The sequence below is a fragment of the Convolutriloba macropyga genome, chromosome 6, assembly GCF_964194025.1.
Source record: "Convolutriloba macropyga chromosome 6, txConMacr16.3, whole genome shotgun sequence".
Lineage (NCBI taxonomy): Eukaryota > Metazoa > Xenacoelomorpha > Acoela > Convolutidae > Convolutriloba > Convolutriloba macropyga.
Genome location: NC_134473.1, coordinates 24,818,162 through 24,842,565, shown reverse-complemented (window position 1 = coordinate 24,842,565; position 24,404 = coordinate 24,818,162). Strand labels below are relative to the sequence as shown.

General features: G+C 34.6%; 1 protein-coding gene across 1 annotated transcript in view; it reads left to right on the top strand.

The window, feature by feature from the left end:
- LOC142341592 (uncharacterized) overlaps positions 1-23,795 on the top strand; it is a 46,708-nt gene extending 22,913 nt beyond the window's left edge. Inside the window, exons 5-8 of the mRNA XM_075392662.1 lie at positions 1,959-2,067; positions 13,737-14,033; positions 22,815-22,915; positions 23,202-23,795. Coding sequence (XP_075248777.1) covers positions 1,959-2,067; positions 13,737-14,033; positions 22,815-22,915; positions 23,202-23,213 — 519 coding nt within the window. The 3' untranslated portion in view covers positions 23,214-23,795. The remainder of the gene's footprint in view (positions 1-1,958; positions 2,068-13,736; positions 14,034-22,814; positions 22,916-23,201) is intronic.
- Positions 23,796-24,404: the final 609 nt, after the last annotated feature.

The window sequence follows — 24,404 nt, the reverse complement described above, 5'->3', positions numbered from 1 at the left end:
TTGATTTAGTTTTTTTTTGAAATTTTTTTATCTGATTGTTTGGAAATGGTTTTATCAATTCACTAATATTCCGTTCTAGACCTATTTGTTGTTTGGTCAATAAAAATTCTTTGAATTGTACGTCAGGACTTGTCCTGCTATGTTTTTTACTTCGTCGAATAAAAATTTTTTGCTATGCCTTAGTTCAACAACAGCTTCTTCAACATTGCGTGAAATCTTTTTTACTTCTCTAGGCTAGTTTTGCGCTTCTCTCATTCTGCTAGAAGTGTTTTTAGACAGCAGTTGCTCAGCAAAGCAATCCAAAATGAACAAAGTCAGTATCAAAAAACGAAATCAGAAATAGAAGCGGGATAAACCCATAAAGTCCGATTTTAGATGCCCGTTACTCAAACTTTGTTCTTAGTTACCATCTCTAATGTTTATTGGTATTGATACTAGCCCCTGTGTGGTTTCACTACGAAACAGGAGCATGTTCGGCTCCAAAATGATATCAAAATTGTTCGCGCTTTATAATTATTTGTACAAAAATCATTTTTTCACTAATTTTTTTTTCTCGTTTTTCAATCCCAATCTTGGTTTTTGGGGATCAACGGCGGCTATTTTCCGGCAATCTGCCGGGTATGTTTTTATTTCAACGACTTGTTTTTTACGGAATGCTTTTGAATAAATTTTTGGTTAATGCGATGCTTTCGTTCATCAGTTTGGTTTTTACCAAAGTCGGCGTCGTCTACGACTGGGAGCTCTGCAGGTCGTTGTAAGATTGCCAGGATGTCATCAGAATGTCCCTTGGTAGGTTTTAATTTTCTGGATCGTAGAGCAATTTCAAAGAGCCTCCTTTTTTGCTTCCAGTGTATCTGTTCTCTAACACCTCTAAAGATGCATTCAAGTAATTTCTCGTGGTTTCTGCGAGCTAAGTAATTTCTCGTGTTTTCTGCGAGCTAAAGCTAAAAGTTCTGTGTGTTGTTTGTCAGATATTAGTGAAGATATCGTTTATGTCAGTAGTTTGCTTCGGGAAAACGCAATGCTTGCTCTCCGTAGCCCTTCACTTTGTGGTAAATTTGTGTCTGATCTTCCTTTGAATGTTTTCAGATGAACGTGGGTGGAGTGGGTCTGCCATCTACATTTGATTTTTTTTAATCGATATTTACCTGGCGGTTGTTGCTCTTGTGATTTACCCTGATTTATGCTTAATTTGTCCTCATTGAGTATTTTTGGAATTTTTCCGAGAAAAGTGAATGTGGAGTGTTTTTTCTAATTTTGTATAATTCTTTTTGTTAATTTTATTTTTTCCTTTGGTTTCTTGAAATTAGTTATGTTTTCCAAGTAATAAACAGATCGAATGTTTTTCTGTTGGCTGGTAATCCGGTAAATAACGTTGTAGAAAAAATGTCACATCACTGTCGGCATTTGTTAACTCTTATTTCTATTTTTCCGAGCGTTAATTTTTTGAAATGTCTAAATAAGTAAGATGCTCGTTTGAGGTAGACCTATCGGGTGTTGCAAACTTGTTTGAGTTAGTCCTATCGGGTGTTGTTTTGAGCGATATGTTTAATGTTGCTGTTGGTACGATAGAGACGTTCCTTTTTCTGCTCTTTGATTCAATGCAAATATGCAACTGCTTTAAACCGAGCATACAGATATAATAAATAGTTTACTAAAATGTGCGAGGGATATATTTATACATTCATGTTGTCATGTGCAAATTTCAAGCCATCAGATTTTCTAATGAATAGTTTCATGATACGAAGTTTGTAGCAATTATATTATTCCTGTAGGTATTTTTTGTAGGAGATTTTTTCTTATATAGTAGTCGGTTATGTTTAAGGCAGTTATTGTAGTCGTGTCTTGGTGACTTCAAGAGCTCATGATCCTAATTTATGTGCGTGATTTCAATTTACACTACTTATCCGATAAAGATAAGTGTTTATTGAGAGTTTTTAGTTACTTAATTGTTTAAGGATGACGAATACGAGGACGAGGAGGACGGAAGTGGAGATGAGATCATCAGACCTCTGGAAGGAAATGGCCTCGGCTCTTCAGGAGGAAAAAGTGGACCATCTGTCAATGGTAGGTAGATAGTTGTTGTTAGTGCGCTCTTTTGCGTGCCATAGCCGCCTACGAAGTTTATCTGTAGCAGTCACGTTAATCGGCACTTCGTATGGCTACTTTGTAGATGGTATAGGCCTTTGATGAAGCCATTTGTGTTATATTTGTCATGTGGTCTTTATGCGATTTTTCGCTTGACCGATTTTTCATCTGACTCATTTGACTTTGCGTCCTCAAAAACAGGATAAAGAGGTAGCGCCCAGAGGGCATTAAATCTCTTAGAGCCTTTCAGCTCACTAGTCTCTAATTATTCGATTCACAGAAACTGTATTGGAGACGTATACTCGTGGTGTGAAGGGCGGTTCTTAAAGTATGACAACCTCTCGCCGCCCACAGTTCACTTCTCTCCTGCAGCCCCCAAGCCCCACGCCTAAGCATGATTCAGACCATAAGGACATGTAAGGACATGGCCCCGTGCAGCCAACCCTACCCTCCCCCCCCCCCTCCCCCCCCCCCCCCCGTTGCGCCCCTCCCATCGATCACCCCGGTGCATCCCACTACCCTGACCGCTGTGCTCACCTAGCGCCCCTTCAATTATGCTTAAGTTGAAGGTGTGAAGGGCGGTTATTAGAAGTTGATCCCTCACTTACACACCCAGCCCTCCGCATCCTCCGCATCACCCACGCCCCCCCCCCCACTTCACCCCTGCACATCGTTCAGGCTGTAAGAGCCCGTGCCACCGAATACACCCCCCCCCCCCCACCACCACCCCTGTCCTTTAGCCCCCCCCCCCCCCCGTGCACCCGCCCCCGCTGCTCTCAGATAAAGTTAGCCTCACTCAACTTTAGCTAGCTACTGATGAAGCCAGCCGCTAGTTTGAGAGCAATTCGCCCGACGTTAGTCGGCTATGTTTGATAATTTATTTTCCTTGTCTCGAAAATCGGGCATTTGCTATTATCAGTTAAAAGGAGTTATATAGCTTGTACAGCTATGTAGTTTATTCGAAAGGCTTCAGAAACTGGAAAATTGCAAGGATTGCTGTTATTTGGTGTTTTTTGTATTTTCCAGTGATGAGATGATATTGTTAAAAGTACCTTGAAGAGTCCTATGCCCTGTTCTTATCGTTGCTAGGATTTTTTTTGAATATTTTGAGTACTTTTTAAAAATTTTTAGTTTTCTAATTCTTCTGAAATATAGTAAATGCTGCCTTTAAAACAGCTTTGATTGCTTTCGAACGAAATTTGAGGCAATTATTGTAATCGTGTTTTGTTACCCAACATTTTTGCTGGACCGTTTTCATATTTCAATAGACTTTTCCGTCCTGGGTTTTTTGAGTTCTGTGGGATCTGATTTTGCCTCTCCTTCAGTTTTAAGCAGTTACAGACGATTGGCAAGAGTTCATCAATGTTTACAGCAAAATTTCGGCAAGCTAGTTTCCATTTTCAGTTTTATATAGTAGAATATATAATAATCTCTTTTGATATAGCTTGTAACTCCCTTGTGATGTTGTTGGGGAATCATCCAGCTCCGAATTTGATCTGAGCTTATTTTACGACCACATAGTTGAATCAAATGGAAAAGTAATGAGCATGAGCCTGGGAAACTTTCTATTTAAGTTTTGCGTATACTGTCGGCAATTGAGTTCAACTGCTTAAAACTGTGAAGGAGAAAAAAGTTTTGACTACGTGAAAGACACACAGCCGAGAACGTAACAATAAATGGAGAAGACAAAACTCTCAAGAACAAATATTTTTTGAAGTACACACGAGTGCAATACTTGCTTCAATTTTTTTCGAGGGAAATTATTCTTTTGAACAAAACGTTTGATGTTATTGAAAAAAAATTATTACGCCAGAAGATGCTTAAAAAAGACTCAGTATTTCCTAAAAATCTCGCAAAAATAGCAATATTTTTCGAACTCCCCCTAAGTGGTCTATAATCGATTCTAAATCCGACTCTCGATTATGACCGGCTTTTAAAATAATGTCAAAGAAACTGTCATTTGAGCGCAGTTCGTCCGACTTCTTTGCAAGAGTTCTTTTCACAAACAACTAGAAGAATCGACCAAAACAAGAGAGTTCAGAATTGTTTTTCTTAAAAATTTCGAAAATTTTCTAAATTATTAAAATTAAAATGTCTTAGTTTTGCCTTAATTCAAGTCGACCAGGGTTCGTAAACGGTGAGTGAAGCAGGGTTTGTCTTAGAGAAAACAGGGAATCTCATAACTGCATTTTGCAGTGGAATAATATAGATAATTAATAGCCGCCCTCATCTTCTCAGCCGGCTATTATAGCGCTCCTATTTTTTTTTACTTCGTCGAACTTTTTTCCCGCTCTACCATTTTGCCGCTTTTTCGACATTTTGCGTGAAATCTTTTTGAATTCTCTAGGCTAATTTCTCTCTTCTCTCATTCTGCTAAAAGTGAATTCAGTTGCTCAGCAAAGCAATTCAAAATGAACAGAGTGCGTATAAAAAATGAAGTCAGAAATAGAAACGGGATAAACCCATAAAGCCAAATTTTAGATGCCCGCTTTTTGAACGTCGTTCCTATAAGTCTTAGTTACCATCTCTTATGCTTATTGGTATTGATAGTAGCCCCTGTAGCCTCTCTTTAAGGAACAGAAGTATGTTCAACTATGAAGTGCCATCAAAATAAATCGGACTTAAAAAATGTTTTTGTACAAATTTTTTTTTTTCAATATCTATTCTTTCAATCCCAATCATGCTTATTGGAATCAACGGCGGCTATTTTCCGGCAATCTGCCGGGTATGTTTAGTAAGTTTTATTCTATTCAATCTGCTTTTCTTTTGAAGCGTTTAACTTCGTACCAAATTAAAACAGTTTACGTAATCATTCAGCAGTCAGTGGTTTGTTAGTGAATTCTCCTTGTTTTCTAGCTGTTCAAGTTGTTTTCTAGCTCGTATAGAACTGTCACATCTGTTATAGTTGATGGTCCAGTACTTTTATTTTCATTAATATTAAAATTAAATGGACATGACGGCAGAAGATTTAAACAGAATTTTGTGCCAAGATTTGGCGTATTTTGGCTGAAAATAAAAGCTTCTGTGCATGTCGCCCAATTTAAGAAATATTGATGGTTTTAAAATTTGTCGCCCAATTTAAGATTTGTTTTAAGATTTGGTTTTAAGATTTGTCGCCCAATTTAAGAAATATTGATGGTCTAGCAATGTCAGATATTTTCAGGTCTTTACTCAGCTAACGCTCGATGTCTAATCTTTTTGTTTTTTTTTGCAGAGCTTGATTGACTTTTTATGTATTAGCAGGCCTTTGATGAGCTGTTAGAACGAATAATTTAAAAGCAGCGAACCGATAGGCCAATTTTGTTTTCATAGTAGTTTTTAAATTCGTCTCCATGGATGATTCTTGTGAACCTTTGACTTCATTTTCAGTGAGTTCTACTACTGTGCAGTTGAATTTGTGCGACGTCATTTTTTGCTCAATTTTGCGTAAGTTTTTAGGACAATTATGGTCAATTTTCGACTTACTTCATTTTTCGACTGACTTCACCAAAAAATTTACTTCTGCATACACTTGATGAAGTTTATCTTATAATTTAAGATCTAAACTTTGCAAATTTTGACTTATTTAAGTGCTCTGATTCTTGAGGTTGGATTTCTGAAATTTTTCATCTCAAACATCTAATTTTAACAGACCTCTCTTCATAGAGTCTTCTCCAGCATGTGTTCCGAACAAGCACATTCCGAATCTAACCCTTACTTTTCTGAAAACAACGTTGGGTTAACTAATCTGTCTCTATTCTTTGCTTTTTAATAGTCGCTTGCCTTCACATTTGACTTCTGACTTACCTCACTCTTTTTCAACAAAATGAAATTTTGAATTGATTCAATTTAATCAAATACGTAAGTCAAAAGGCAAAATTAATAGAAACGGTATAACCCATAAGTCCGGGCTCTGAGACCCAATGTTTGAATAGAGAGAAATTAAGCTATCAAAGTTCCTTTGAAAATACTCCTATTTAATGGCCACAAAGCGATAGCTCGGGCTATTATTGGCCTTCTCTTAGCCTTTTTTATTTCGTCGTCAAGATTTTTGTTCGGGTATGTGTCCTTGCTATCACTTCATATGTTGTCACGGTCACTTCAAATCTGCTTTTTGTTGTCTCATTCACGCAATTTTGACAAAATTTTGACGGAGTTTTTTCTATTCGCGTGATCAAGTTTTTGGTCACGCGTGACCTACCTCATTCTCAAAAATGACGTTCATCTCTGTCAATAAGCTATACAGATTCTCAATCAAAATAGTAAGTCTCGGCGGTTAATTAAAATAAGCAAAATTTGTCTTTTTTTAGTCCCTTTTATTTTTTTTCAAACTGTTGATCTACAAAGCCATCACAGCTATTTTCTGCCATTTAAGCTTATAGTCTTGCGATTTAGAGGTTGAATTTGCTGTATGTATCGAATCTAATGAATTTGTTGACACAATTAGAACACTTATTAATTAGAAGAATTGAGGCTTCCATCAATTGTCTCTTTGTTAATGTAGCAGTTATATTGGTCTTGTGGTCTTTTAAATGCGATTTTTCGCCTGACGGTTTCAACTTGCCGTCTTCGAAAACAGGATAACAGGTAAGTTCCAGAGGGCATTAAGTGGCTGAGCAGTTTTACGCCTTACTGGTCTCTAATTATGCGATTCATTGAAACTTTTGAGGAAACAAATTCATTGCGTGTAGGACGGTTCTTAATTTTTATTGAACCCTCCTCTCCCCTACACCAATCATATCCCCCTCGTTCGTTTGACCCCGGCGCCAAAGCTTCCCCCTTCACCAATGCTAGCATTCCTAAGCCCCTGATGGCTAATACTAAAGCCAACTGCTCGAAAGTCGTTTGAGAGCAATTCGCCCGACGTTAGTCGGTTGCTTTTTAAATTGTTTCAATCCCAACGTCGGGAAGTGGGGTAAACGGCGGCTATATCCCGGCAATTTGATGGCTATATTTTCAGTTCCAATGAAGTTCAAGGAAGTTATCGCTTTAAGGAAGATTTTCCGGCACGGCAATCTGCTGGCTGTTTTTGCTTAAAAAAAATTGCTATGGATACCATATTGTCTGTTAAATTGTTTCTAGGAATAATGTCTTCAATATTTATTTAAAATTTTTATATACGGGAATATTTTATGCGTTTGAATTGAATGAATTGTTCTTTGATATCCTAGAGCCGAATGTAAACAAATTGCTAAAAAAATTTTAAATTTGCCTTTCATTATTAAACTTCGAATTGGCTTTTTTAAAATTAAATTTGGAATTTTTTGATTAAATATGTTGTGTTGATTTTACACGTGAGATAATCGACTATCTTAAAGCTTTATAGGCTTAAAGTTAGGTGAGATGTGATTTCAGGAAAAAGCATATTCAAACCGGAGAAAGATATTAGAACAGTTTATCCAAAAATATACCTTTGTTCCAAATTTTCAATAATTGTGATCAGAAGGTTGTCAGCTCTTTAACCACTTGCTGAAACTTTAAAATTAGATATTTCAGAAAATGGTTTACGAGTTCTTTTCAGAGGCAAACAAAAAGCGCTATGAACTTGAGCCTGGCCACAAACTTGATGTGATTTTCAACGTTTCCTTGGTCCTAATGTTCAGTACTGATAGATATTGTATTAATATTAATTATTTGAAAATCTGCTGACAAGGCAGTTTGTAATTCTTAATATTTGAGCGCAATTTTGATTCTCATTTTTTGTTCAACTTTTTAATATCCTTCAGCAGAAGTAAACCAAACAAACCGTAGAGATATTGAAAACCATTTCTCCAAGGCTCGCATGTTGCCAAGCCTTCTTTTTGAATAGTTAGAAGTCATTTTGTACTACTGTTGTGCTTAAAAATTATACGAAAATTTGTTTACTTTTTCATTAAATTTCTCGACATTTTTCTCGATTCGATTTGTTGCGTCAAAATTTTTGCTGTTTCGATTTTGATGCTAAAAATTGGCATCCATTAAAAAAAATTGCTCATTGTTATTGCCGTTAACTTGCAAGAAGGTTCTAATTTTATCCAAATTTGTTGTTTGCGCTTTTTTTTTAATTGTCGCATTGATTTCGGCAAGCTTTTTGCATGGTGTGCGCATTCTAAGAGTGCGTAACGTCATTAGTTATATGAAGTCTTGTTAATGTCGATGATTTTTAGGACGTTGGAAAAATAAAAGAATCTTTTCAAATTTTTTTTTGATATTTGCCCATTTTGTGATATGCTTTAACGACTAAAAAATTTTGCTGTTGTTGGGGAAATGTTAATGTTTGGGTCATAAGTTCTTTCACGACTTATTCTGGTATGTTTTTTATATATGATTCGTTTTAACTTCCTATCACGTTGTTCGTTTTTACCACAGTACGATTTTCGCGTTTGACTTCTGATTTACCTCCCTCACTGTTTCAAAACTTCTCGGCGAATTTACTTGAATACATTTAAGGTCAAAAAGGGGAATCAAAAGAAGGGATAAATCAATAAAGCACGGTCACCAGGACTTGATGTTTAAATACCGTGTTAAGTTACCAAACTTCCTGTGGGAGTGCTGCCTACTGGTATTGGTTTTGAAGATTAATGTTGTTCAATTCAGAGGCTGAATTAACCATATTTATCTATCCTGATGAAACTGCAGAAAAATGACACTTGACACTAAGAAAGAAGTAATAGTTGTCTTTTTCTCACTCTTATTTTCAACATTTTATCACGAATTTTAGCAATTTTTTGGTAAAACTTTGCACATTTTTCAAGTTCTCACTACTTTTTTCATTTGTTGATTTTCGCGAGCCCTCGGAAGCCATGTAGCCTCCGCTAGGATTTGATAATGGGTTACTGTATATTTCCTGTTGGCTATAGATTTGTTTTTAACTTTTTAATATTACGAATTTCAGCAGTTCTTTGGTAAAACTTGCAATTTTTATAAGATTTTTTGATAATGTTTACTAAAAAAGAGTTTGGTTTTTTAGTTTTTTCAACCTCAGAAGCCTTGCAAACTCTTATATATTAGGTTACTGCATAGTTTATAGTTGCAATGCTATAGTTTTAACTTTTTAAAATGGCGAACTTTACAAATGTTTTCATCAAACTTGATATTTATTTTCATTTCTTTTAAAAGTTTTTCTTTCTTGAGTTTTTCGAGCGCAGTGGCTAGCGAAACTCTTTTAGGGCACTTCTTTATTTCTTAGGAAAATGGATGATTTTAAACCTTTTGCACATTTTTTCAAGTTCTCAACACTTTTGTCTTTTTTCGATTTTCGCGAGCCCTCGGGGTCATGTAGCCTCCGCTAATATTTGATAATAGGTTACTGTATGTTTCCTGTTGGCTATAAATCGGTTTTCAACTTTTTAATATCACGAATTTCAGCAGTTCGTTGGTAAATTTTGCAATTTTTGTAATTTTTTTGATAATGTTTTTTGAAGTTTTTGGTTTTTTTTAGTTTTTTCAACCTAAGAAGCCTTGTATAATCTTATATATTAGGTTACTGTATAGTTTATACTTGCAATGCAATATTTTTAACTTTTTAAAATGGCGAACTTTACAATTGTTTTCTTAAAACTTGAATTTTTTGTGAAACTTTTGCCTGTTCATCAATTTTTCAACCGCAGGAACTAGCGAAACGTTTCTAGGAAAGTTCTTTATTTCTAGTGGAAATGGATGATTTTAAACTTTTTGATTTCAAAATCATTTCTATTTCAGTAAAATTTGCCATTTTTCAATTATTGTTGACGTTTGTCTTTAGTTTTTCTTGCCTCACAGTTTAAAAAGTTCCCGGGACATTTACTGAAATACCTTTAAGGTCTAAAAGAGGAATCAAAAGAAGGGATACACCATTGAAGCCTGGTCACTAGGAATTGATGTTTAAATACCATGTTAAGTTACCAAACTTCCTGTGGGTGTGCTGCCTACTGGCATTGGTTTTAAAGATTAATGTTTTCCGATTTAGAGGCTGAATTAACAATATTTATCACTCCTAATGAAACTGAAGAAAAAATTAGAACATTTGGCTTGCAGAATAATGTAATAGTTGTCTTTTTCACTGTTTCAATCCCACGGGCGGTCAGTGGGTTCAACGGCAGCTATTTTCCGACGATCTGCCGGTTATGTTTAGTTTTTTTAAATGCCGCCGTCAGCCTCTCAAAGGTTTTTATTTAGGCGCTCTCCTTTGTACAATCCCAGAGTTAGATTGTGTAAGTGCTCTGTCTTTTTTCATAGCCGCGAAGCGATAGCTGAGGCTATTATTGGCCTTCTATTTGTTTTTTATTTCATCGTCAAGATTTTTGATACGATCATATGACGTCACAGCCACTTCAAATCTGCTTTTTGTTCCTTCTTTATGCAATTCAGCGTTCCAGACGTCATTTTTCGCTCTTAAAGGAGCTAGTTCTTTTGCTTAGTCGCATGACTGAGTTTTTGTTCACACGTGACTTAACCTCACTCTCAAAAATGACTTCCTCACTCTGAAATTGACTTTTACTTTAATTCAAAGAGGTAAGGTCAAGTGACTGTATATCACTCTTTATAAATGTTTTTTAAGAGCAGTTTAAAGAAACAGCAATATGTTATAAAGATTCTTAACCAAAATTTAACATCTCAGCCCTTTATGAAAAGAATAAGTTTCTTTTTTGGTCTGTCTTTTTTTACTTCCTTTTGAGACTACAGATCTATGAAGCTTTTGTAGCTATTTTCTGGCAATTTGCCAGCTAAGTTTTGAAAGATGTTTGCACACAATTTTCAAAACGGAATAAACAGGTAAGGCACAGTGGGCATTAGGTATCATGAAAGGCCGAAGCCGGCTTTAGTAGTCCACTTAGTGCTTAGGGTGGTGCCGCTGCTGTGAATGTCTTTATTAAAGACTAAAAAGCCATTTTTCCAGCTCAAATGGGTGCAATTTTTCCATTTTTTGTTATTTTGAGTTCTTTGTTTTATCAGTTTTGACTATTTGATGAGCTATATGTTTTGGTACTTCAAAGATAATGAGGCAATACTAATTGTTGCCTTTAATACAGGTTTTAATTTTTTGTCCCTTTGCAGCTTCGGGGTTCGGGGAACCTCCTCCAGGCTTAATAATAGGTTATTGCTTAATTTCTGGTAGCAATTTAATGACTTCCAAGATATTAAATTATCACGAATTTTAGCAATTTTTCGGTAAAAATTTTGCACACTTTCAAGTTCTCAACACTAGTCATTTTTTAATTTAGGCGAGCCCTCGGGGTCATGTAGCCTCCGCTAGGCTTTGATATTAGGTTACTGTGTATTGCAGCAATTCTTTGGTAAAAATTGCAATTTTTTTAAAATATTTTTGATAATTTTAATTTAAACTTTAGTATTTTAGTTTTTTTTCAACTTCAGAAGCCTTGCAAACGCCTATATAATGGGTTACTGCATAGTGTATGGTTGCAATGCAATATTAACTTTGTAAAATGGCGAACTTTACAAATGTTTTCATAAAACTTGATTTTTTTTTCATTTCTTTTAAAAGTTTCGTCCTTTCTTGAGTTTTTCAAGCACAGTAGCTAGCGAAATTCTTCTAGGGTACTGCTTTTTTCTAAGGGAAATGGATGGTCTTAAACATTTTGATTGCCAATCTTTCGAATTCTTGAAAAAATTTGCAAATTTTTTTCAAGATTTGATATTTGTTTTTTTTTTTTCAGTTTTTCGAACAAGAGTTTTGAACAATTAAAAGATTTTCATCATTCTTACATCGCGAATCGTGCTATTTGTGATAAAATTTGCTTTTTTTTTCAACTTGGCGATGTCTCTTGATTTTCTTGCCTCAGTAGCCAGGTAACTTCCTACTGTGTTTGATAGTATGTTACTGCATAGTTGCTAGGGGCAGTGTAAAGGTTTTCAGTATTTTAACATTGCGGAAGTTGCAATTTCTTGATAAAATTGAAAGTTTCAAATATCTAAAAAATTTTGTAACATTCCTAGTTTATTGTTCTTTTATAGCCAATTAAACTTTTTAGGAGGACATGAATTTGGTTTTCTGGATAGCCTCTGGAGATTTCACAAGCTTTTCTATTTTTTGGTAAAGTTTGCAATCTTTTTTCAAGTTTTCTTGATGTTTTTTCCAGTTCTTCCCTCAGAGGCCAGGTATCCTCCTCGAGGGTTTGATAGTATGTTACAGCATAGTTGTTAGGAACAATGGAAACGTTTTCAGTTTTTTAATTTTGCGATTTGTGCTAGTTTTCGATTAAATTTGCATTTTTTTCAACTTGACGATATTTCTTTTGTTTAGAATTTCTTGCCTCAGTGGCCAGGTAATCTCCTGGGTTTGATAGTATGCTACTGCATATTTGCTAAGGGCGATGTTAAGGTTTTCAGTATTTTAACATCGCGAATTTCGCAATTTCTTGATAAAGTTGAAAATTTTAAATCTTCTTAATATTTTTGTCACATTCCTAGTTTATGGATCTTTTATATTCAACTATACTTTTTAAGACATGAATTTGGGTTTCTGGATTGCCTCTAGAGACGGTGAAATGCCTCTGAAGAAGTTAATAATTTTCTGCAACATCTCTTAAAAATTTGCAATTGTTTTCAAATTTCTGAAAATATTTTGTCATTTTCTGAGTTTTTATCTTTTTGGGCCAATGTAACTTGTTTAGGTCTTGGAGATGGGTTGCTGGGCAGTTTTAGGAGACTCAAAATGGTGTATTTTTGCGGAACTAAGAAACTTTCTTTAAAATCTGCGATTTTCACTTTTAAGTATTTGTCATATTTCTTTTTCTATCTTTATTGGCCAATAAAACCCTTTCAGGGCTTGTGCGTGGTTTAATGGGCATATTCAATTGGATGAAGTATGGCCTTGAGGGTAAAAGCCTCAAGAGTTTTAGCAGTGATCATAGTTTTGCTTACTTTGTGGGATTATTTTAGTTTCTCAACTTTTGATATGGTTTTTGTTCTGGCTGGCATTGTTCAATTGATCTGCTGGACAGGAGTTATATGCAAGACAGTAGATTTAAGTTTTTCTTCATTTATTTGGAGCGTACTTCAGGACTCGTCCTGCTGTGTTTTTTAAATCGCTTTTGATCAGGTTTTTTTGTTTTACTTAAGTCACGTTTTTCATGCATTGAATTACGCAATGTAGTGAATGCAGTCAAAGCCAAAAGAGCGAAATCAAAAGAAACGGGATAAACGGATAATGCCCTGTCATTAAGTCATAGACAATTTGGTTATCGAAGTTGATTAGAGTTATTGCTAGCTGTGATTAGCTTTAAGCTGATTAGCTTTCAGTTTAGACGCTGGATTAAGTATAGATTTAGAATCTAACTGAAACTGCTCGCCAAATTAGAACACTTTTTGACACTAAAAAAAGAACAGTTAAAAAGTCGTTCAACTTTTTTTTCTTTTTCTGTTTCAATGCCGATGTGTATCAAGCGCGTCAAAGGCGACTATTTGCCGGCTATCTGTTGTATATGATTTGATTTGAAATAAATGTTGAATTGTTGGTGTTTTCTATTCTGTGTTTCCGAATTGTTTTATTGGAGAATTGGACGGGTTTTCTTTTTTCAATAGACAAACAATAAATGTCTATTTGTCAGACTTTTGGAGAAAAAGTAATCTGAATATCTTATTTTTATGACCATTTTTTATTTTTTTTACCATCTTTAATATTTTTTGTCATTTTCTTCTGCTCTCCTGCTTCTTTTCGTTCATTCTAATGAACTGAAGTCAATGTTCAGGCGTGGCAATGGGCGATGGTGCAGTAGAAGATGAAGAGGAGGATAGTGACGACGAGGCATATGACAATGACGCGGTCTCTGGCGATGAAGAAGAAGAAGTCGATGACGGCGACCACGAGGGGGAAGAGGGTCACAGCGACCTTGACGAAGATGAAGAAGAGGATGAAGAGGAAGATGATGATGAAGAAGAAGATGATGAAGCTGAAGGTCCAGGACTGGCTTACCTGTACGGGAAAGATCTAAAAGACGAGGACGATGATGTAGAGTACAGGGCATCTTCCAAAAAGCCACAGACCAGTAAATAATTTTTTTTACCTATTATGCATGATTAATTGTTCTGACCCACTTTAGTGGGGGGGGGGGGGGGGTAGGAACTATATACTCAAATGGTTTTTTTTCTGTCAATTTTGGCTGATGATATAATCATCGTAGAGAGATGTGGGTGGTATTATTAGAAAGATCGTCCAGCGTAGAATATGGATATAAAGATTTTTTTTTATTTTCGCTTTTTTACGTGGAGTAAACGAGGTTTAAAATTTTGTGAATTGTAGACAATATTCCGTTGTTATTCACATTTTCCGTATTTTTGATCAAATTTTCGTTAATTTTTGCTAATTATGTTAAAATTGTAACGGTAGAGTTATTTTTTATCTTTAAAGATAGACGAGGTTTGCTGAATTGTTCGATCCGTGTTTTTTGGCTAGAATTTAAGCTGATTTTTTCAAAATTTAGTCTTTTCGTCAAAAATGCGACCAAATATGCGTTTTTAGCCCACTTTTTTTTTCAAATTTGCTTGAAGTAAACACCTTAAAACTGCTGTGATATTCTTCGTGAGCTGAAAAAGAGCTAGTTGTACTCCTCGCTGGCTTTGAGAGTCTTCTGGATTTACAATTTTGCCAGTTTTTTGAAAACATTAACTCGATAATTATGATTTTTTTTTAAAAGTTATCTATTTTGCAACGATTTGCACCATTGAGTTTTTTTCAGACGCGCATCAATATTAGAGCAGATCGTGATCTCACCATGGATGCTGACGGTAAAAATTTTTTGATTTTAATGGGGCGCGGCCTTTTCAAAATATTTATATTTATGTAAATTACTGGCGAGAATTTTCAATCAAGGCTCATTTATTGACAGATACTATTTACAAAAGTTAGGCTTAACGACGTTATATTATGGTTTCAGAGTTAAGCTCATGGTTTTTATGTTTCTGACCAATTGTTTTCGTTAAATTTTTGGACTTCTTATGTTATGCTTTCATTTGTTATACTTTTTTAATCTTATGACTAAGTCTCCACAATCACAGATCAAATTGGTTTTTTAAAGAGGTAAAAGTGAACCTAGAAAGTGCTTTCAGTTGTTATCTAATGTCTCTTATGACTTTGAATATGTTTGTTCTTAGAAAATGGTGAATTTTAAATTTTTTCCTCTATTTTATCTTAATTCTCTTAACTTCTGGCGTACTCTGTTAAAACAAGCAGAAACCCATTTCTCTTTAGTCGTAAATTAACATCAGTAACGGTTTTTTAAACTAATGGTTTCTTATTTGATTCTACGAGTTTTCATTTTTTATATTTGAGCATATTTGCACAAGTTCATTTTGGTTTGTTGTCGAAGTATCACATGCTTGACAGGTCCAATTAATTATGTTAATTGTTTTTGTTGGAGTTTATGCTTTTGAGCTGAGACAGTTCTCGCAAAATTTAGTGGATTTTGTTTGTGCATGTTTTTTTTCTTTTTGTTGTGCGACATACCTAATAATGATAGTTCTCAATTGCTTCCCAGGACATATAAGTGAGCCTACCTAAAATTTTCAGTTTATACCTATTTGTTTTATTGACATTCAAATTAATGTTTTTATAAACTAGTTTTTCAACTGTGTCCTTTTGCTTTCATTCTGAGTTTGAGTCACCAAGTGACTCAAACTCAGAAATCAGAAGATAACTACTTTTGTCGATTCAAACGTTATTTATTGGGTTGGTTATATGTTTTACCATTTAGTTTTATAAAGAGTTTTTGATAATTCTATGCTGTTCAGTTTTTGGATTTTTTGTCATTTTTACGTAGTCTTTTTTATAAGGAAGACCCGTTGATGTTCAGATGAGAACCAAGTGATGACTTACCGTTCTTACAGATAACGTCTTATAATTATAGTGCCTTGAACAAATGAAGTTGTTTGTGAAGTTTATTGGCCTCTGCCTGTATTGGTTTTTTTTGTAGTCTTGTGACTCAGTCTCATTGAAGCAGGCCCTATCGGATTCTTGAGGTGGAGCAATTTGTTTTCGTTGAATTCTTATGCATGTTATAACATTTGAAAATACTTCTTTTCAAAAACATATGGATTTTTGAGCTTCACCTTTTTTATTCGTTTTTCTGTCGATTTGTAACTTTGTCTCTGTAAATATAGTTCACAATACGTTTCCAGTGAGCTATATTTTAATCTTAAACGGTTTCAGTATTAACCATTTGGTCAACCATGCTATTAATACGAGATTTCATAAAATGTTTGAGAATTTTATCTTTTGTACATGTTCAAGGATTTTTGTTTTTTTAAATTGTAACATCAATTGTGGGTCCTATTGGATTAGAAGTATTGCACAATTGAACATATTATTGCTCTTAGTGTCCAGTTGATAGTTTTAATGGCTTCACTGCCATTTGCGCACAACATTTAATTGAACTTTTTAATTTTGCCGGTCTTTGCCCTTTTTGTTGTCGTATGACATAACCTGGACAATGACAAGTCTCAATTGCTTTCTATGGAGATATGAATGAACATTGAAGTGATTTCAGTTGGTATTTAATGATATTAATCACTTTGAGATAAGTTGTTTTTTAAAAATTGTATTTTATTTTTGAACTTCGCACCTTGTTGCTCTTTTTTTTTGTTGACCTGTTACCCATTCGCATTGAGGACAGGTACCATATATTTTCTAATGAAGTATAGGTCATTGTTTTGTTGAGGTTTTATCTGATGCGAGTTCGATTTCGTTGTGATTTTTTGTTATAAACATCGAGTTTTGGTCGTAATTAATGTTTGTTATTTGTTTTTTATTATTGTCTGTTCTAGTGGTCCTATTAACAACAAGTTTTATTGGCCCTCTAGTGTGGAACTTTGTTTTCCATTGGTGGTTTTTTATGTATGTTTTTGAAAGTTTCACTGACTTCTCAAGGCTAGTTTCTCTCTTCTCTCATTCTGCTAAAAGTGATTTTGAACATCAGTTGCTCAGCAAAGCAATTCAAAATGAACAGAGTCAGTATAAAAAATTGAAGTCAGAAGTAGAAACGGGATAAACCCATAAAGCCCAATTTTAGATGCCCGCTATTTGAACGTCGTTCCTATAGGTCTTAGTTGCCATCTCTTATGCTTATTGGTATTGATAGTAGCCCCTGTAGCCTCTCTTTAAGGAACAGAAGTATGTTCAACTATGAAGTGCCATCAAAATAAATCGGACTTAAAAAATGTTTTTGTACAAAAATTTTTTTTTCAAAATCTTCTATTCTTTCAATCCCAATCATGCTTATTGGAATCAACGGCGGCTATTTTCCGGCAATCTGCCGGGTATGTTTTTTTTCATGCACATCAAATTATGGGGTGGAAATAATTTCATCTATGACTCGTTCGCTGAAACCATTTGTTTAGCTAGACTAAAGAAAGCAGTTCGACTGTACGTCGCATTTTTTTAAAATATTGGAACTTATTCTTCCGATAGCATCTCATCTTATTGCTTCAAGAAAACCAATGTGGATATTTTGAACAAAAAGACGAGTTCATATTTAGAAAAATGATAGAATTGCGGGAAACCGATAGCAAGGCTATTATTGGCCATATTGTTCTGTTTTACAATCCAAATGATTTTGGAATGTACTGGGGCGTCGTCTTTCTTAATGATCTGTTCACATTTTTTCATCATTTTGATGTCAATGAGAAGTCAAACTGGAGTGGCGATATCAGGCAATTAGTAAAGGTAACCAACTAGTCGGGTAACTTCAAAGCGTGGTTTTTTAAATTGCTATGTGGAGTGAGTATTTGGTGTTCAAATTTTGTTGGATTATTTTTATGTTCGCCAATTTGACTTCCGTTTTTGCTGTTCTTTCTTGTCACTTTTTCATAAAAACTGCTAAACTTGATACATGTTGATACATGAAACTACTTAACTTGATACATCTATGCATTCTTTCAATCCATTGAATCTGTCAATGAGAAGCGGAGGGGGGGTTACTTTTTTAAAATTAAAAACTGGAGTATTTTGGCTATATAAAATACACTGGCTTATAAGTTTTATAAAAAAATATATTGGCTTTCTAACATAGCATCGAAAGTATAATGTTTTTAATTGCTAGTTCATGGTTCAGTGGTTTTGCGGCGTGAAATTTTTCGCTCTAATTTTGAAGTAGAGTGAGAAAACGGTGTTTGAACAAAAATTCGTTTTCTTGCTAGTGGTTTTTTGTTCTCATGCGGCAATTTCACTTTGATTTTTACTGTTTTTTCGTTTTTTTGCATCTGATTTTTTTTTGGAATTGTCTTTCCAAATTCTCTCATAGTCCGTTCTAGGTCTATTTTTTTTTGTTTAGTCAATGAAAACTCTTTGAATTGTACATCAGTACTTGACTTGTCCGGCTATGTTTTTCTTAATTCGCTTTACCTTTTGATCATGTTTTTCGTTTTACACACGTCAGTATTTTCACGTTTGACTTCGGATGTACCTCACACCCTTTCAACTGAATGGATTTTAAATTCTTTCACGCATTGAATTACCGAATGTTATAAATACCGTCAAAGTCAAAAGATCAAAAGAAACAGGATAAACATATAAAGCGAGGTCATTAAGTCATAGTGCATTTGGTTATTGAAGTTCATTAAAGCGAATGCTAGCTGGCGTTAGTATTCTGCTTGATATCGTCCAGTTTAGAAGCCGAATTAATTCTAGAATTTAATTTAAGAATTTGAAGGAACATGCAAAATTTGCGCACCAACTCGAAAATTTTGACACTAAGAAAAGTTTCATCTCATCCTATCTCTTATTGTTTTCTTTTTCAGTTTCAATCACAATGTGCTTCAAGTGGGTCAACAGCGGCTATTTTGCGGCAATTTGCCAGCTGTTTAAATTTTTGAATTTAGAAAGTTTTCTCGTATGTTGTTCAACATGAGACACTACTGAATACAATTTTGAATTTAGGCTGATATTCAAGTTTTTGGTGACTTTGACACGTTTTTTTTCATAAAATCTTACTGATTAACTGCTCTCGAACGAAGTTTGAAACAATTATTGTCAACGTGTTTGTTTGTCTTTTTTGCGAAATTTCTGCGCGACCGTTTTGACTTTTCGAGCCGCTTTTTTTTGCGTGATCTAATTTTGTCATTTACAGCAAGTGTCAGCAGCTGAACTCGAGTGGTGGCAGTTGACTACTAGAAGTGAAATCAAAAGTTCCCGTATTGTCCTTTCTTGTCATATACATTAGTCTAATAAAGGACACTGTTAAAGGACACTCGTATTTCTTTGAGGCTTTGGTAGGTTGTTTTCATTTGATAGCTCAGTGTTTTTTGTTTTGAATTCATTTTTTTATCAAATATTATCCATGGTTTTTTTTTAAAGTACAACACGTTTTTTTCTGTTGTCTCGTCACCGATTCTCCTTTAATGCAGATCAAATATGCTTGATGATCACATATGCTGGTAAAGCGTGATAAAATCAGTTTAATAGTTTTTAGCTTTTAACTAATGTTTTAAAGTTCCTATCTATTGAATTAAAAAAATTTTAATGCACTTTTGAGTTTTACTTTTTACTTAGCCTTTTCTGGTTGTCTGGTTGTGCCTGTTTCTCAATAGTATCCGTTGGCAACGGGTGTATTCAATTCATTTCGTAAACAGTTGTTTCTTTAGCATTTATAAACAGTAAGTTGAAATACGATCATCTAAATATGAATAGGGTAAAAAAAACTAAAAATGTATGTGAAATAAAAATTACGGAATTTTATTATGAAAAACCTATAATTTAGGCGCATTTAAAAAGCAAACAACTGAAATCGTATTTCAGTAAAGAGGAAGACATAAAGAGGAAGAGTGTACATTAGCCACTGAGTTTAATTTGAGTTGAATTTGAGTTTAAGTGAAATGAATTTTTTTTTTGAAAATTGACTTGGAAAATTTTTAATGGGAAGCAGCTTTTTAAATCAAACACTTTATAGAGGTTGCAACGTTTAATTCTAAAGCCTGTTTTTTGCCAACTGAATGTACTGTTGTGTAGCTAAATTTTCACGCAAGATTTTGTTAGTTGAAAGAACTGTTGAAAAGTTGAACGTAAATGATTAAGAAATTTTTTATTTTTTGTTGCTGAGGTATACAATTGTTAATAGCCGCATTAAGCCTGTCAATGGCTATTATTTATTATTATTTAGGCGCTCTCCTTTTTAATAGCCGCACAGCGATAGCTGGGGCTATTATTGGCCTTTTCTTGGTTTTTTACAATTCAAAGAATTTGAATTGTATTGGGGCGCTGTCTTTTTTTTAAAGATCTGTTCACACATTTTCATGATTTCTCAAGTCAAATTGGAGTAGTTATTTTGGTCACGCCGAAACAGGAAGTGGAGCGAAAAAGCGAGTGGTTTTGCGGCGTGAATTTTTTTCGCTCTAAATTTAAAGTAGAGTGAGAAAACGGTGTTTGAACAAAAATTCGCTTTCTCGCTAGTGGTTTTTTGTTCACATGCGGCAATTTCACTTTAATTTTTATTGTTTTTTCGATTTTTTGTATCGGATTTTCTTTCTAAATGGTTTTCCCAATCCATTCATAGTCCGTTCTATGTCTATTTTTCTGTTTAGTCAATGAAAATTCTTTGAATTGTACGTCAGGACTTTTCCTGCTGTTTTTTATTTCGTCGTCACGATTTTTGTTACGATCATATGACGTCACAGAGTCTTCAAATATGCTTTTTGTTCATTCATTATGCAATTTCAACTGAAGTGCGTGTGTGACGTCGTTTTTGCTCTTAGTGGAGGGAGTTTTCTTGTTCATTTGCGTGATTAAATTTTTGGTCACACTTGACTTACCTCACTTACAAAAATCACTTCCGCACTTTGAAATTGACTTTCATTTACTTTTAATCAAAGAGATAAGGTCTGATGGGTGTGTGTCACTCTAAATGAAGGTTTTTAGAGAGCAGCTAATAGAGGCAGCAAAAATTTATACAGATTTTTAATCAAAATATAACATTTCAGCTGTCTTTTTTTTTACTGTTTTTTGAGGCTGCAGATCTACGAAGCTATTGCGGCTGTTTTCTGGCAATCTGCCAGCTATATTTTAAATTTGTTTTACTTTTCGTTCACATTTTTGTTTCGCAGAAGACATGTCATTCACGTTGGACTCAATGTTTCAACTGAGTGCATTTCAAATTCTTTAGCTCATTAATGGTCGCACAGCGACAGCTGGGTCTGTTATTGGCCTTCTCTTTATTTTACTTCAAGATTAGGGTTACGACACTATAAGGTGACTATCTTTTCAAATCTTATTTTTTCCTTCGTTCATGCAATTTCGACTGAATTGCGTGCGTGGCGTCTTCGCTCTTTGTGGAGCGAGTTTTTTTTGTTTATTCGCATGATTAAGTAATTGGTCCCATGTGACTTAGTTAACAAAAATACCTCTTCACCTAATTGAACTTTTGTTTAATTTATTTCAAGAAGATGAGGTGAAGTGGGTGTCTACCTTTCTAATTGAAGGATGTTTAAGAGCAGCTAATATAAGCTGTATTAAGTTATACAGATTTTTAAATCAAAATGTATTTCAACATTTAATGAACAGAAGAACATTTCTTGGCCATTTTTTTCTACATTTCCTGTAGATCTGCAAAGCTGTCGCGGCTATTTTGTGGCAATCTTCCAACTATGTTTGAATTACGCAATATTGTGAATAAAACCCGGTTAGAAATTGCATTAGGTTATCGAAGTTCATCAGAGGGATTGCTAGCTGGCATTATCATTAAGCTTAGCCTTCAGTTTAGAAGTTGAATGAGGTATAGTTTTAGAATCTAACAAACCGGCTATTTTCCGGCGATTTGTCGGCTTTGATTACATGTGTCAAACAATTTTACAGATGATAGAATACTGGTTTTCAGAAGTCTGCTTCTGGTGGTTATGGGAAAATTCGATATAAAGGTGTCTCAAAAAATGTTAACAAAAGCAATTGAAGTCAGGCTTATAGCCTACGAATTTTGATTCTGTGTAAGCTTAGCAGTAATTAGAAAGCCCATAAATTTTCCCGTTTAATCAATACAATTTTTAAAGCTGATGCTCAACATAATTTTGGGTACAAATTGGGACCAAAATTAGCTGAAATTACGAGGTTAGGTGATAACTCATCTGGTTTGTGGCTAAATTATCCAAAAATTGGTCCAAAATGATTAAAAAATAGGGTAATTTTTAATAGATATGGTTTATAGATAAAAATGAAATCAATTAGGTTCTGGTACCTAATTGAAGCATATATTTATCGAAAATAAACAAATAGTCCAAAAGTTCTTCTAAAAGTGAACGAAATTAGCTTAAAAAGTAAGTCCACAAAAACTTTAAACGTCAATAACTCCTCGAGAAAGTATAAATTAAAAATCCTTCCATGAAAATTTTTCACTTGACGGTATTTCTAGTGATATCAGTCGTAAGTTTCTACGATGAAAATGTCAATCGGCCAAAATTCACTGAACAAACAAAATCCAGTACAGCATATTCCTCCCGCAACCTCCCGCGACATGATGTCATAATGAGGTTTCGTACTGAATGTTTAAGACTATTGATCACCAGACTATCGTAACTACGAAAAACGTAGATTAGCTCAGTTCTAATCTTAACATATGAAGAGTGATGCTCCTTTCTGGCAAATTAAATGATTTTGTTTTTGGACGTTTTACGAAGCAGCTCTATTATGAAATACTTCTCTAAACAGCCTACGGTAATGTTCAACAAACGGTTATGTTCAAAAAGCTATCCGGCTTCTGTGAGAAAAAAATCTCCAGCTTTGTGTCAAAAATTTGTCTGTGAAAAAATGTTTTTGAGTCATATAGAGAAGTAGTATTGAATACGCTTTTCAGATGGAAGCAAAGAAAGTGAAGATGGGGATTTGGGACCAACTGCGCCTAAACAGAAGAAACTTGCGGAGTCCGAGGGAGAGGTTGTCCCTTCTAATCACCAGGTATAACTCTCATGAATTTTGACAAAATTGATAATGATACCAGTTTTCTAGATTTTTTGGAAAGCATGGCCTAGCGCAGAATCAATCGTAAGTGGTGAGAAGGGGAATCTATCTCATAATAAAGCAACCATTTTTTCGATGAGTGTTTTTTTGCTGTTCAGCAGACCTCTGTTATATTCACTACCTACGTGATAACATCAAAATGTTGTTACAAAATTCAGTTGGTGCGGTGAATTTTTATTTATGTTTGTGCGATCGTAACCCTTAGATACTCAGTTCATTTTAGGATGAGACATGACTCAGGTACAATTGTACACATGGAAGAACCTTCTGAATTCCAGCTCCCTCAAAGCCAACGTCCGTCAGTCTCACAATCTCTGAGACACCACGATGCCTTTCCACGGATACTATCTACGGTCCCACTCATACATTGAATGAACTATCCATTGGAGCCAGATCCAATCTCGTTATTTTGTGTTTTAAGGGTCGACATTTCGTGATTTGAGTAGTAATAAACTTCTATTTTTTCTATTGTCTTAATTTGAGCCGTGTTTTGGTTTATTTTGATTTCCTCCTATTCCCCATACCTCCTCTTTGTATTATGACTATGTATCGTGTGTGATTTGTTGACGTTGTCGATGATTGGATACCTGATATTTATTTCATGATAATTATTCTGATGATAATGAAGATGATTTAGCTGATATTTCTGATTTTTCTATCCATTCTCCTCTTCGTACGTGTATTTGAATTGCAATTGTCATTTTCGCAATTGTGTGCAAATTTTCCTCCTTCCTTTTGCTCTATTTTATTACTAGTGGTTATTTTAATCATGACGACAGCGTGTGTATTTTTCATAGAATTTACTGTTTTTAAACTACAGTTGATTATTTGAGATGAGTTGATACTTAGCAGTCGCCTAAATGCATCTTCAGACGCATTAGTGTGCGTATAGGATAGCTTCTGTGCTACCTACTTGAGCGTTTTTGCTAAATGGTCCCTGAAATTTTTGACTTCCGGGTTGGTTTTGTTCAGCTATTAGCAAGTTTCAGGAGCAGCTATGCAGTTTTTAGTATAATGATTTCAGCGTCAAAAAACGAAATCAAAGTCAGGATAAAGTACGTCAGTACAAGGACAGTACATAAAAGGTTACTGTTAATTAATACTTAACAGGACGGCTCGTGCGAGACTGTGCGTAGAACAGAATTTTCCTACATAAATCTCAATTTTTTAAAACAACTTTTGATCTCAGGAAAAGCTCTTTCGACTATCAGCTTTGTGAAATTGAAGCAATTTTTCCGGATCAAAATTAATTAGAATTTTAATATGAAAAATGAAAAATTCAGAACCGTCATTTTGATATAACGTTGACAGATGTCAATCAGATTCATTGTCAAATTTTTTGCAGTATAAAACAGATTTTTAGAAAGCTAAAGTTCAACAGAAGCCACTAGTCGAAAAGAAAATTAATTTTAAACATACAGATTAA